General features: G+C 43.7%; 2 protein-coding genes across 2 annotated transcripts in view; one reads left to right on the forward strand and one right to left on the reverse strand.

Moving 5' to 3' along the window:
- nmt1b (N-myristoyltransferase 1b) overlaps positions 1–8002 on the forward strand; it is a 29587-nt gene extending 21585 nt beyond the window's left edge. The window contains exons 11-13 of the mRNA XM_063220708.1: positions 4738–4905; positions 6603–6740; positions 7695–8002. Of these exons, the coding sequence (XP_063076778.1) occupies positions 4738–4905; positions 6603–6740; positions 7695–7715 (327 nt within the window). The 3' untranslated portion in view covers positions 7716–8002. The remainder of the gene's footprint in view (positions 1–4737; positions 4906–6602; positions 6741–7694) is intronic.
- A 229-nt stretch (positions 8003–8231) lies between these two features.
- Positions 8232–15430, reverse strand: LOC134466824 (sperm axonemal maintenance protein CFAP97D1-like). Its single transcript, XM_063220711.1, has 6 exons — positions 15232–15430; positions 15047–15117; positions 11432–11559; positions 9899–10028; positions 9164–9220; positions 8232–8392 (listed from the first exon to the last, which is right to left on the reverse strand). The coding sequence occupies exons 1-6, from the start codon at positions 15350–15352 to the stop codon at positions 8369–8371; spliced, it is 531 nt and encodes a 176-aa protein (XP_063076781.1). The 5' UTR covers positions 15353–15430; the 3' UTR covers positions 8232–8368.
- Positions 15431–15771: the final 341 nt, after the last annotated feature.

Genomic DNA, 15771 nt, shown 5'->3' on the forward strand with positions numbered 1-15771 from the left:
TTTCCACTGCCGGGTTTTCTGGTAGGCCTACAGCTCGACACCGCGTGACTTGGCTACCACTTTTTGATCTTCGATTGAGCTGTGTCGTGCCCAATAGAAAAGTAAAAAGTGGTGGCCGAGTCGCGCTGTGTCGAGCTGTAGGCCTACCAGAAAACCTGCAGTGGAAAATAGGCATAAGTGTTGCATGGACACTGCATTTTTTTTTCTTTTTTCTGTGCATTGGTTTTAGGCCAAATGCGAATCTCAGTTGGTACGTTTACATGAGGCATTTAAATCCGATTTAACTCACTTTAAATCTCATTAAAACTTAATTCCACTTTAAAAACATCATGTAAACACTTACCGAACAGGATTTAAGTTTATTCCGATTTAAACTTAAGTCCGATAAAAGTGGGTGGTTTATTCCTCTTTTAAATCCGATTAAACACGTTCCTCTGTCACGTAACCTTTTAATCAGAATTACAATAAATCCGGTCGTCGTTCCACGCATGCTCGTTGACCACACGATGGCGCCAAGAGCCCGTGCTCTTTGTCAGTGAGAAAAAGATGGCGGCACTTCCTGTTGATTTTCACATGAAAGTTTTGCTTAATTTAAAGTCCCTAAGCGACTATAAATGTTGTGGCTTCCATATATTGATGTAAAAGTGCCCCACGAAGTAATTAAGCACAACAAAGTTACTCCACATCACCCTTTCACCAGTTCGTTTTTCTAAGCTAGGAGGGTGCTAACTAGCATTTGAAAGAACCAGACCCAAAGGGGATTTTACCAGCCTTGAGTCCACTGAGGGAATTCATTTTCGGGCTGAAGATAAGCTTGTGTCCCAGTAGTTCCCCGGAGGTTTGGCGACCACGCCCCCACGCCTTATTTGGCTCACTCAGCACGTGCGTCCTCAGTCCAATCGCAATGCTCTATTTTCCCCAGACGTTTAATCGCATTTAAGTGAAATTGCCATGTATACACGTCGCAAAATAACTCTTAATCCGATCTACTTAAATCCGATCTATTAGATCCGATTCAAAAACATCATGTACACGTAGCAAGTGTAAGTGTAAGACCCCAAGACACCAGTGATGACAGATACAGTGTGATCCAAATTAATTTGTAAGGCGAACTCAACTGGGTCCAGGTCAAGTAAACAATTCAGCATAAGGCCCATAAGGCCCTAAGCTACGGACGTCAAAATGTAACACTCTGAACATTTTAGACACTAAGTAAGCCAGCAGGGATGACAGACAGCTGTTTACAAGTATCATGACGCAATATGATTTTCACAGTAAGATTGGAGTTCATTTCTGAGCCAAACCCTGCTGGGTCCATGTCAAATAGACATGTGAACGAGTCTTAGCGTACTGTAGCCCAGTGGTTCCCAACCTTTTTCTTAAGGGACCCATATTTTTACTATTGTAAGCTTTGGTGACCCAACCATGCTATCGCCTGCACGAGACAGCGTCACAAGATGCCCTTTGTTTCCTGTCAAAAATCATTTTAGTTATTTTATTCCTCAATTCGTATTTGGTCAAATATAGGCTAAATGTTTAATGTAGCACTTACAATTTGCTGCTTCTATGCATTTATTAGTTAAATGCTTTGTCATTTATTCAACATAGGCTATATATATTTATATATATGAAATAAAACCCCTTAAAATCAAGAGGGCTCCGCGACCCCCTGTGGATCTTTGGCGACCCATAAGTTGGGTCCCGACCCATAGGTTGGGAACCACTGCGGTAGCTGACCGACAAATATGTGTATAGCTCAGCATAAGGCCTTAAGGATGACACTGTCCTATTTTTGGAAATAAGCTCATATTAAACCGCCCCTTGAGTTAAACAGTTGAGTTTTACCTTTCTCCTGTACTTTCAACCGTTCTCTGAGTATGGCAGTGCAAATTTTACCTCCATGCTAGCAGTTAACATTGAGTCCTATGAGACCAGTTGGCGGCTAACTGGTCTCATAGGACTCAATGTTAACTGCTAGCTTGGAGGTAAACTTTGCACTGCTGCACCCAGAGAACGGTTGAAAGTATAGGAGAACGGTAAACCCTATTATTTAACTCCAGTGGAGGTGTAAAATAAGCTTATTTCCAAAAATGGGACAGTATCACTGGATGACACTGGATGACATTAGGGATTACAGTTTGATTCAAGTTCTTTATAAGCCAAACTCTACTGCGTCCAGGTCAAATATACAGGATCAAATATACAAGGATCTTTCCAAATCTTTGTATTCTGAACAACACATCTGTAGGATCACAAACTGTATACAGTACATCTCCATGTCAGGTCGAAAAAGCCACCAGGAATCCCCTGAAGTGTGCCCAAGTATTACAGTTTTACATTTCACTTAGCCGTCGCTTTCATTTGTTCAAAGCGACTTACAACTATTATTTTTCAGGGTATTGGTTACAGTCCCTGGAGCAATGTGGGGTTAGGTTCCTTGCTCAAGGGCACTTCAGCCATGGATGGAGATGTAGGGAGAGGTCAGTGGGGATTCGAACCGGCAACCCCTAGATTGAAAAAACAAATCTCTAACCGCTAGCTCGCGTACCCTCTTATGGCAGGCCACGCACCACAGTTTGGGAAACCCTGCTTGAGAAACTACACTCTGCTACGGCCAGGTCAAAGTTCATTCCTCTCAATAACAAACAAAGCCTGATGAGGTCATGAGGAGGTCATATTTGTATTGGTTCGAATTTTACTGTAAAGACACAATGCGATTGCAACACCATCGAAAAATAATGCGATAATATCAGAGCGAATCAGATCAAGTGTGTCACTTCTTCAACTATGCTTGGCACTGGCGAGCGAGCGAGCAAGCGAGATTTAATCTGTTCAGAATTCTTCGGCTCGATTTCCCTCCAGAGAATTCCGCTGCAACTCTTGTCAGCACCCGTTATCGCCTCGGGTTAGCCACACGTTGCGACACTCGCTCGGAATGCACAGATCAGTGTGCGTGTGTGTGTGTGTGTGTGTGTGTGGGTGTGTGTAGTGTGCATGTGTGTGTGTGTGTGTGTGTGTGTTTCAGCGTGTGTGTGTGTGTGTGGTGATTTTCTTAAAAGATTATAATTTGAGGACAGTGTGTGTGTGTGGTGCGTGTGTGTGTGTGTGTGTGTGTGTGTGTATGTGTTGATTTTTGTATGTGTGTGTATGTGTATGTGTGTGTGTGTGTGTATGTGTTGATTTTTGTATGTGTGTGTATGTGTATGTGTGTGTGTGTGTATGTTGGCTATTTAAGATTATAATTTGAGTAGTGTGTGTGTGTGTGTGCTTGCGCGCGTGTGTGTGTGTGTGTGTGTGTGTGTGTGTGTGAGTGTGTGTGTGTTTGTGTGTGTGTCAGTATTGTGTGTGGAGTGTGGAGTGATTACAGGCCTCATGTGAAGCTCTATCTGGACTGGATCAGTATAAGCATTATGTCACACTTGGACGCTGGTCTGCAGCCACACATGGCTGGATTGGCCATAAGGCATACAGAGCATTAGCCCAGTGGACTGTTGATGATTTTGGCCTGTTTAGCCATCAATAAAGTATATCAGTCACAAAAGTCAAGAGAAGGAGAGCGAACCTGATGACGCATTGGGCGAAACGCGTTGTTCGCTCCAAAAAATAAAGTAAAGTAAAGAAAAGTAAGCAGTGTGCGGTGTCTCTTGAATTTTGTTCATTGTTCACCTCCTCCTGCCTCACACCTGCACCTGCATTGCTGAAAGGTTGTGCACAAGGACTCTCTTGTACTTTTAAAGTATATCAGTCCTCATGCTGCTACAGCTGACCTCTCCGAGTCAGATTTAAATATTTACTTTGGCTGTTGTGGTCTGTGAGAAAGATGTTCCATCTTGGTTGTGCATTTTAAAAACAGAGGGTAAAACTGGGTTGGTATTCAGGATTTTTAATTGAACACAAAGCTAAAAACACAACATCTCTGCTTGCTACAAGTCTTGCTCCTAGACTGCTGAAAGGGAGGAGCTTTTGAAGGCAGGTGAGGAGTGGCAATCAGTCTCAATGAATCAATCATCTCCACACCTGCATCCCAATTACCATCAATTCCAATTACCCAATTCAGTTACACAAGCAGGTGAAAACCACAAAGACAAATGCAGTACATATGAGAAATAAAATACTGTTTAAAATAAACAGTTTTAAAACAGCATTTAAAAATATATGCTGAAAGGGAAAAAATGTGTTTTAAAACAGTGAAGATCTCAATCTTCACATGGTCAAAATAGCTCGTCATAATGTTGTCACACGCTTCATTGTCTCTCTCAATTCCTGGCGAACCAGTCTTAACTGAAAATGCCCAATCTACTGTTTTGAGTGTCCCAGTCCAGCCCTGCAGTCATATCTACACACTATTGTCCTTTGCAGACTTCTTGACCCTCCTCAAGTTCTCTCGTTCACACTTCATCGAAAAAAGAGTCTCCCATACGTCTATGTTTATTTGACTTTATGCACTGAAGAGTCCTAGACATACATTTTTTTTCTCAAACGCCCCTTCCTCTTGCTGTCCTTCTCTCTCTCTCTCTCTCTCTCTCTCTCTCTCTCTCTCTCTCTTCTCTCTCTCTCTCTCTCTCTCTTTCTCTCTCTCTCTATTTCTCCCCCTTCTCTCTCTCTCTCTCTCTCTCTCTCTCTCTCTCTCTCTCTCTCTCTCTCTCTCTCTCTCTCTCTATATATATATATATATATATCTATATATATCCCCCCCCCTTCTCTCTCTCTCTCTCTCTCTCTCTCCGTCTGCTATAGAGTACTGAAGGTGTGGTGACGGACCTGGTGAGTTTTTATGTCTTGTCCTCCGTGGTGCTGAACCATCCTGTGCACCGGAGTCTGAAGGCGGCTTTCCTCTACTACTACGCCCACACCTGCACACCTCTGGCACAGCTACTGGAGGACGCCATGATACTCGCCAAGGCGGTAAGTGCAGTGGTGTATACTGTATATTTGAGCATTTTTTGAAGTGGGTATACTGTATATATTTGTGCTATTCAAAACAATGGATCAATCAATTTTAAGTGGGTATACTGAAATCCCTGAAATGTAGAAGTGGGTATACTCCGTATACCCGCGTTCTACGTAGACTACACCACTGGGTAAGTCTAACCCATACACACACACATGTAGACGCACGATATACAAGCACACAGCTAAGCATCAGGGCTTGACATTAACTTTTCCGCTTGCTGTGCCACTGTGGCTAGTGGTTTTCCCATCCAGCTATTCTACTAGCCACAAATTAGATTGTTTTTATATCATGACACTGTACATCTAACCTTCTAACCTCAGAAGATGAGGTGCTTAAATCAAGATGATGAGTGCATGGGTTTCTACATGGAAATAAAACAAACAAATAGAAACTGAGTCACTGAGCTTTTTCTTGAACTTAAATGCAAAAAATTGATACGGAAGGGGCAAAGTGCAGAATATACGCTAGAATTTTACCTGCCAAATTGGCTAGTGACACTGAAATTGTTACCAGCCACAGACAAGTTTTACCAGCATTTGGCCGGTTGGCAGGCGCCAGTGTCAAGCCCTGGTAAGCATACACACACACACACACACACACGCCCACACCTCCACACCCCTCGCACAGCTAATGGAGGACACGCTGATCCTGGACAAGACTAACCCATACACACATGTAGATCCACGCACGCACGCACACTTACAACCATGCATGTGAGCGCGCCGCGCACACACACACCTCTACACACACACACACATACACACACACACACACACACACACACACACACACACACACACACACACACACACGTTTACAACTCTGGCCCAGCACGCACACACTCATCAACTCCACTCCCCTGGTCCATCTCATACAAGCACACACGTACGCACGCATGCATACACACACACACACACACACACACACACACACACACACACACACACACACACACACACACACACACACACACACACACACACACACACACACACACACACACAGACAGACAGACAGACAGACAGACAGACAGACAGACAGACAGACAGACAGACAGACAGACAGACAGACAGACAGACAGACAGACACACACACACACACACACACACACACTGTTTGTAAAACCGAAAGCCCCCCCACCCCATTCCCATACGCATATGCTCACAAATTCACTATGTACACACAAATACCCAACCCAAATGTTCCCGATAGCTCTTAACCAACTCTCTCTCTCTCTATCTCTCTCCCCCCTCTCTCTCTCTCTCTCCCTCTCTCTCTCTCTCTCTCTCTCTCTCTCTCTCTCTCTCTCTCTCTCTCTCTACTCCTTCTCTCTCTCTCTCTCCCTCTTTCTCTATCCCTCTCTCTCTCATCCCCCCCCTCTCTCTCTCTCTACTCCTTCTCTTTCTCTCTCTCTCCTTCTCTCTCTCTCTCTCTCTCTCTCTCTCTGGTTCTCCGCCCCCCCTCTCTCTTCCCCTCTCTCTCTCTCTCTCTCTCTTTCTGGTTCTCCGCCCCCCCTCTCTCTATCTCTCTCCCCCTCTCTATCTCTCTCCCCCTCTCTCTCCCTCTCTCTCTCTCCCCCCTCTTTTCTCTCTCTCCCCCCCTCTCCCCCCCCCCCCCCCCCCCCCCCCTCTCTCTCTCCGCTGTGCAGGAGGGTTGTGATGTCTTCTCTGCTCTGGGCGTGATGGAGAACCGGAGCGTGCTGGAGGAGCTCAAGTTCAACCCTTCGGACGCCCTCGTGCACTACTACCTCTACAACTGGAGATGCCCCACCCTCACCAACGACAAGGTACAGTGTTTGTGAATGGCTTAGGCCCTAAATATATTGTAAATATGCTTGAGCAATATCATCCTAATAGCAGGGGTGTCAAACTCAAATTGACTGAGGGCCTGAGACTAAAATTGTGCATGATGCACTTCATACTCACAGTTAAATTTCACATACACTCTTTCCCGTCATATTTGTCTGTTCAAATGTGTCTGAACATCCTATGATACAACAAATTTCATGCTCAAGTTGTGTTACTCTATACTATACATAAATGGTGTATGTGTGACAACTTTGAAATGATCTCGCGGGTCGAATAAAATGGCTCCACGGGCCAAATTTGCCCCCCGGGCCTGAGTTTGACATCCCTGCCTTAGGTCTTCAGAGTTTCCTCTACTGGTTGTGTCTTGGGTCAAGTCTAGACAGGGTGAAATGGCATTTAATCATTATGCTGCAAAAGGCTGAAACCAACTTCTTGTCCAAATTACATGTAGAAGTACCCCAACTGTAGCTTGTTTCAAAAACAGCTTTATCTCCTCTCCGCTCCTCTCCTCTCCTCTCCTCATTTCTATTCTCTCTCTCCACTTCTCCCCTCCTTGTTTCCGCATTCTGTCTCCCCTCTCCTTTCCTCTCCTCTCCTCTCCTCTCCTCTCCTCCCCTCTCCGCTCCTCTCCTCTCCTCATTTCTTTTCTCTCTCTCCACTTCTCCCCTCCTTGTTTCCGCATCTTGTCTCCCCTCTCCTCTCCTCTCCTCTCCTCTCCTCTCCTCTCCGCTCCTCTCCTCTCCTCTCCTCTCCTCTCCCCTCCACTCCCCTCCTCATTTCTATTCTCTCTCTCCACGTCTCCCCTCCTTGTTTCCGCATCTTGTCTCCCCTCTCCTCTCCTCTCCTCTCCTCATTTCTATTCTCTCTCTCTCCACTTCTCCCCTCCTTGTTTCCGCATCTCGTCTCCCCTTCCCCTCTCCTCTCCTGTGCAGGTGGGCCTGCTGCTGAAGTGATGGAGTGTGTGTGTGAGTCTGCAGCTTCATGAATGTATTCATCCACTTCCTGTGCTGTCCTGTGTGCTATTCATCCACTTCCTGTGTGCTATTCATCAGCTGTCTTATTATTCAGCATTCTGGGTTTGCTCATCATTTCTTCCATGGGATATATTCATGTCTTCACACACAATGTATCCAGTAAACACACACACACACACACACACACACACACTCAATACATCAGGTAAAAAAGTAACGAACACACACACACGCACATGCACACACACACACACACACACACACACACACACACACACACACACACACACACACGCGCGCGCGCGCACACACACACACACACACACACACACACACACACACACACACACACACACACACACACACACACACACACACACACACACACACACACACACACACACACACACACACACACACACACACACACACACACACACACACACACACACACACTGCATCCATTTGGAAAACAAAATCCAGAGGCTACTATGGTAAATATCGAACAATTGTTTTAATAATTTGGCAGGTTGATTCCTTTTGTATCACATTTCACATTTAATAAAACCAATAAAGTTGGATGATGGACTTCATAAAATGCAGCGTCAGAGTTGATGTTCAGTTGAGCAGGTTCACAGAAGATTCAAAGGGGACAGCTGTGATGAAAAAGACAAAATCAATTCATTTTCTGCAAATTAGTACAGTTTTCAACAGTTTACAGAATATTCCAAATGTTTTAAAAATTTGTGCTGATTTGGCATGATTTGATTGAGATGTTTTAGATAAATTTGTATGCAGTCCTAAAAATAATCCGAAGGCTTTTTTGTGCACACGCCTGAAGCTTTCAATAACGAGAAACCGTTTTTGTTAGTCGCACATGCCATTTTAAGGGGTCTGCACAAATTTAACTTGTAAATTTTTTAAAAAAACGCTTGTTCCAACTCTTGTCAAATGAAGCCAAGTTTCCGAAACATTCTGAATAGGGCTATAACAATATTGTACTGAATCAAGAAATCGTTATCCGCAGAGTCACTATACTGTATCGTGAGGCAAGAAGACCGTATCATCACCCTAGTCCAGAAAACAACCACACGATATGATGTGATGGTGCTTCCAAGCTTCAAATCAGAATCCTTATTATTTTAAAACTTTTTAAACATTATTAGTAACCTTTTGTAACCTATTCTACCTATAAACGATCATCAAAAAGATACATTTTAAAAATTGTGGGGTGTATAGAACCTTTGGGTCAAAAATCATGAGAAGAACTAAATTGTGATTTGAGTGTATCGTTACAGCCCTAATCATTTGATTATCATTGGATTTTTGTGTGCTAGGTTGAACTTGTCATTTTAAGCACTCCTTAATAATGTGTTAAACTAAAGCCAATGATGGAAAAAAACATCAGTATGTACATGATGCATCACCTTCTTGCAGGTGGTTTCTGGATATTTCCTGAGACGGGTGTGGTACTCTCTTGTCACCTGCACACAACAGCACAGACACAGACACAGACACTTATTCAAATCATCTACAACAGGGGTGTCAAACTTGTTTTGGGCCAGGGGGCCACATACATCCAATTTGATTCTACATGGACCAGAACAAATGGCACTTAGGGGGTTTTGCATCTGAACTCTTCAGTTACATAATTGCAAACTATCACATATTTCTGATTCATATCACAATCACATCGCAGTCAATCATCTGGAAGTGGATGAGTATTGAATTTTGGCATCAGTTTATAACAACAAGGCAGAAAGACTTGACATTTTTAAAGAAACCCCATGGCATTGGCGGAGGTCTGCACTTTTTGAGTGCTTCTAGTTTCGGTCTCTAGTGTCTGTATGGTGGTGTTCCGAAATCCAGTGTTTTGTAAACAGCATGTATGAGGGTATCAACAGCACAACCAAGAAGCACAGCACACATTCTTAGTCCCCCACCCCCCCCCCCCCCACACACACACACACACCTTGAGGTCCTTCAGCAGTTACTTGTGGTTGTAGACGGGCTTGGTGCACACACACACACACACACACACACACACACACACACACACACACACACACACACACACACACACACACACACACACACACACACACACACACACACACACACACACACACACACACACACACACACACACACACACAGCCTACCCTGAAGTCCTTGAGCCATTTCTTGTGGTTGTAGACGGGCTTGGTGCAGGTGATCTTCTCCAGGATGGCTTGGTTCTCCAGTGAGATCTTCACCAGCCCCCTGTTCCGCACGTCGGCATCCGCATTGGCCCTGGAACACACACACATACGCATGCATGAACACACGCACACACACACACACACTTACACACGCACACATGCATGAGCACATGCACACGCATGCACAGGCACAAACACACACACACACACACACACACACACACACACACACACACGCATGCATGAACACACACACATGCATGAACACACACACATGCATGAACACACACTCATGCATGAACACACACACGAGCACGCACACACACACACACACACACACACACACACAGCAGAAAATGTGTTTGGTCCTATGTACAATATACCTCCCTTAGCCGAACTAGGGATTCTTTGGATCGTTGTATCCCCTTGTAGAACTAATTCCATCTCTGCCCCCATCGTCTGCTAACCTCTTCACAACACATATCAATGGACCTAAAATCATTCATTCCATCTATTGTTGTACTTTTGTTGTGTCCCTTTATGTCTTGTGTTTGCTTTTATGTTCCATCTCTGTAAAGCGTCTTTGAGTGTCTTGAAAAGCGCTATATAAAATAAATGAATTATTCACTCTATATAGAATATTATTCACTCTACTCTACTCTACTCTACATACTCTACTCTACTGTACTCTACTCTACTCTACTCTACTGTACTCTACTGTACTGTACTCTACTGTACTCTACTCTACTCTACTCTACTCTACTCTACTCTACTCTACTCTACTCTACTCTACTGTACTCTACTCTACTGTACTCTACTACTGTACTCTACTGACCTGTCCTTGGAGAAGACCTCGTAGTCGTCGTTCCAGTTGTCTACTCCCTGCCTGGCCATGGTACTGTACTGTACTGTACTGTACTGTACTGTACTGTACTCTACTCTACTGTACTCTACTCTACTGTACTGTACTCTACTGTACTGTACTCTAATGTACTGTACTGTACTCTACTGTACTCTACTGTACTCTACTCTACTGTACTGTACTCTACTGTACTGTACTCTACTGTACTCTACTCTACTCTACTGTACTGTACTGTACTCTACTCTACTCTACTCTACTCTACTCTACTCTACTCTACTCTACTCTCTACTCTACTCTACTGACCTGTCCTTGGAGAAGACCTCGTAGTCGTCGTTCCAGTTGTCTACTCCCTGCCTGGCCATGGTACTGTACTGTACTGTACTGTACTGTACTCTACTCTACTCTACTCTACTCTACTCTACTCTACTCTACTGTACTCTACTGTACTGTACTCTACTCTACTGTACTCTACTGTACTCTACTGTACTGTACTCTACTGTACTCTACTGTCCTGTACTGTACTGTACTCTACTCTACTCTACTCTACTCTACTCTACTACTGTACTGTACTGTACTGTACTCTACTCTACTGTACTGTACTCTACTCTACTCTACTACTGTACTCTACTGACCTGTCCTTGGAGAAGACCTCGTAGTCGTCGTTCCAGTTGTCTACTCCCTGCCTGGCCATGGTGCGGGCGATACGGGACACCAGGACCCGGTTGTTCTTCTCCACCTCCAGCAAGTGCTCCTGTTCTCTCTGGCCACCCAACCACACAGGAGGATATTACAGATTAATAATAATATCACACGTTTAAAGAGTGTACCGTCACACCGGTGTGACGGGAATGTTCAGGCAGTGAAAGTTCTATAGAATTCTGGCCGCCATTCAATAAAATTTGGAACGCATTCTTTTTATAGAATGTTCAGAAACCCACACAAAGGATACACCTCTTGAGGGCCTTGCTCCTGCTCCCTCTGGCCACCCAACCACACAGGAGGAAATTACATATTAATCACTAGAAATGCACTCAGACAGTGCAGACCTCTGCCAAAGAAGCTGTTTACAGTAATAGAACATTTGACTATGTTTTTTTTTTGACTATTTTATTTTTTTCTGCCTTGTTTTATGTGGAGTTAGAAACTGGAATGTTAAAATTCGCCCTATCCCGCAATGGTGAAGAATCTTTTAAAAAAAATCCCGGATCTAGACTGTGATCTGGGGCAACACCAAAATTCAATCATTTGTGCCTTTTTTCATTTCCCTCAACTCCACTCAATTTCATCAAAAGCTGTTCATAACTTTTTGAGTTATCCTGCTAACAAACAAACAAACAGACACAGACAGACAGACAGACAGACAGACAAATCAACGCGACCAAAGACATTACCTCCTTGGCGGAGGTAATAACTCACATTTAAATACACCTCTTGAGGGCCTTGGCCGGGGCTCAAATGGCTAAGGCTTGTTTCCCGAATCCCGCATACTCCCCATGCCTCTCTCAATACTTTCCTTTCACCATCTTAGAGTAGAGCAGAGTAGAGTAGAGCCAGCAAGTGCTCTTGCTCCCTCCACCACCACACAGGACTCATAAAAACTAGGGTGCTTCGTCCGGACGTGCCTACGTCACTAGTGATGCGCGTCCTCGTTGCCGAACTGCAGTGGGCACTGCACTGGGACTCACTAGTTTCAAACAAGCGATTTAGGGTTAGGTTTAGGGTTAAGGTTAGGGTTAGGGTTAGGTTTAGGGTTAAGGTTAGGTTTAGGGTTAAGATTAGGGACGGTATGAGCGGTTGTCATGGCGACGAATCAAACGTCGTCGGCAACAAGGACGCGCATAGCTATTGTGACGTAGGCACGTAATACCGCCTCCGGACGAAACAACCTGGAATTTTTTGTCCCACCACCACACAGGAGTTAGTTAGTTAGGCTGTGTGAGGGATGGGAACGCCCCCGTGTGACGTAGCTCAGTGTTTCTCAACTGGGGGGGGTGCCACGGAAACTTGGCTGAAAAATAAATTATGTAATATAATACATATTTGTCTAAATTAATAAATGAATGCTTAGTCAGTGGAATCTTTCATCTACCATTTACGCACAAAAAAGTAAATGTAGGTATGGCCCCAGTGTGACGTCTCCAAATGTGTTACTTTTCTAGGCTTGTGTGGTGTCGGATGCGATGCCATGTAACAGCTTGTTGGTTTGGGGTGCCTTGGAATTTTTCATAAATTGAACGGGTGCCTCGACTAAAAAAAGGTTGAGAAACCCTGACATAGCTGAACGCAGCCAGATGATGTAAATCAGGTTATAGGATTAATGGTTATGGAGTTGGACTGTTCATCACAGGGTTGCCAGTTCAATCCCCCATCCTTACCACTCACTCCCTTCCACCCTCCATGACAATGTGCTCTTGAGCAAGGCACTAGAGGTGTGTCGTTCACGAACGAGCCGGTTCTTTTGAACGGCTCCCTGAAGTGAACAATGGGAACCGGATCACAGCTGGGGGAGCCACTCGACTGTTATTTCGTTCATTTTTCATTCATTTTAAGCACGTGACCTTGACCAGAGTAATTCAATTAGGGGAAAAAACATAATTGTTGGCCTTAAAGAGTGGCAAAAACGGTCTTTAGAAGCAGGAGAATAATCAGTTGTTGTTTGAATCACCTTGAGGTGGAGTCAAAATATTACACTCTAAACACTGAATAAATAATTAAAAAAGAGCCAAAAGAGCCAGTTTTTTGAACGGCTCTTTGAAAGGAACGAGCCACTAAGAACCGGATCCCGTTAAAGAGCCATAAATCCCATCTCTACAAGGCACCCAATCCCACACTGCTCCAGGGACTGTAAACCATCTCCTGTAAATAACTGTAACCATAGCTCTTATACATTCAGCCAGCCAAAGGGAGTTCTCACTGTCTCACAAAGAAAACACACACGCACGCACGCACACACACACACACACACACACACACACACACACACACACACACACGCACGCACACGCACACACACACACACACACACACGTTGATGAGGAGAAGTATAACGGTGATTCATCACAGGTGCCATAGCTCAGTGGCACAGAGCAGCCCAAAAAAGTGTCTGGGAGTGTCAGAAGCCACTGTGCATATAGTCAAGAGAAAAGGCCAGGGTCAAGTATCCATTGAAAGTGTGGGGACCTTTAACCCCTTAGTGCAGAGCCTATGTTATAACCTTACTGTCACCAAAATGGTAATTTTGAATTTCCTTCTGGGGATCACCTGAATTTCCCCCTGGGGATCAATAAAGTTACTCTACTCTACTCTACTCTACTAATGGCTATGTCTCAATGTTACTTAAGGCTCTCAGTACTGTCATAGCAATGTTGTTATGATGTAGTTGAGCATTTTCAGCAAATATTTGAATAGGAATGCCTGCGACCCCATCTGCAGTAAGAGGTTAATGTCATATTTTGATGGACTTACACTACCAAAGTAGCATGCCTTAATCAATGACTGTAATTGATAGTTTTGTTACAAGTACATTTCTAGTATACTGGAGTAGTCAACTCCACGCAAATTAAGCTGTAGCCAGACTTGATCTGAGTTTTATTTATTTTTTTAATTTTTTAGATTTTGTATGAGCCTATAGTTGTGATTTAACATTGGAATATTGTCTCCCCCCCCTCTATAACCTTTGTACTTTGTTTACTATTTAGGTCCAGCCAGGGTGGGTTGAGGGTGGAGGGTGGTGGGTGGGATTACCAGTTCTGTGTTTTTTTGTTTTTGTTTTTTTTAAAAAAAAGAAAGAAAGAAAGAAACAATGTAACTTTTCCTGTATATATTTTTTACACACTTTCAATAAAAACATTTTTTTTTTTTTTAAGTATCCATTGAAGAGAAAAGATGTGGGATCACAAGTTGCACACTACAGTATGTCTGGCCTCACTCCACACACACACACACACACACACACACACACGCGCACACACACACACACACACACACACACACACACACACACACACACACACACACACACACACACACACACACACACACACACACACAAACACACGACACGAGCATACAAGCAACCCCGCCCCCCCCAAAAAAACCCAAAAAAACAAAATGAAAACTTTGAGAGTTCATGACATGGACATAACGTTTTTTTTTTCCAGCATTGGATTGATCCCATGGATGATAATGGTCTTTTGAGCAGCTTAACTTACTTACGTGTGAATGCCCTGAATGCATTCATTACTTACCTGAATTTTCTTCATTTTCAAGTGACAGTGGATAAATGTTCTCGGAGCCTTGTTGTCAACCATTGCTTTCACTGCACACCAAACAGACACAATGCATAAAGTTCTCATTACTGACTGCAAACAAATGGATAAGATGATTGTCTGTGATTTATGCATTTTTTAAAATTAAAATAAATATGTCTTACCATTCTCCATTCTGTCCATGTGATATTTATAATGGTGTCCATCCCACATTTTCCTCATGTTGTTGTACTGGCCAGGAGTGCCTACAATGGCTGGGAAGGACAAATAATCAGCCCTATTCATCGTGAAGATGTGAAGATCTTGAACACCTGACTTCAGAGAATGAGAGCGCTGACAACTGGCCAGCCAAGTCACTAGTGCGTGGCTATTTATAGGGCAAGGATATTGTAGAATCTTGGTGATTATTGCGTCATCAAGTTTTTCTTTCCTGACTCCCTTGCGCGGATGGAGAAGTAGCATTCTAATGTTACTTTGTGACGCGCCATTCTGCCATTTTTCTTTTATTATTACGCACTGAAAATAGAAAACCTTCCTGTAGCAATGCGCTTTGTTTGTTTGTTTGTTTTGTTTTTTTGTTTGTTTGTTTTAGCAAATACCCCCGTGCTGCACTGCATCCTCACAATTTGGAATGTGAAATATGAAATTAAAAACTAAAAAAGAGTGTGGACGTAAAAATAAATAAAATACAATGCATTGCGAAG

This window comes from Engraulis encrasicolus, chromosome 17, assembly GCF_034702125.1.
Source record: "Engraulis encrasicolus isolate BLACKSEA-1 chromosome 17, IST_EnEncr_1.0, whole genome shotgun sequence".
In the NCBI taxonomy this organism is placed as follows: domain Eukaryota; kingdom Metazoa; phylum Chordata; class Actinopteri; order Clupeiformes; family Engraulidae; genus Engraulis; species Engraulis encrasicolus.

Excerpts from the sequence above, each read along its gene's own strand:
- LOC134466824 (XM_063220711.1), bottom strand. The coding sequence starts at position 15,352 with ATGAATAGGGCTGATTATTTGTCCTTCCCAGCCATTGTAGGCACTCCT. Across the intron at positions 15,118-15,231 it reads CATGGACAGAATGGAGAATG|TGAAAGCAATGGTTGACAAC; the intron begins GTAAGACATATT and ends TTTGGTGTGCAG. Across the intron at positions 8,393-9,163 it reads CAGAAACCACCTGCAAGAAG|CTGTCCCCTTTGAATCTTCT; the intron begins GTGATGCATCAT and ends TTTTCATCACAG.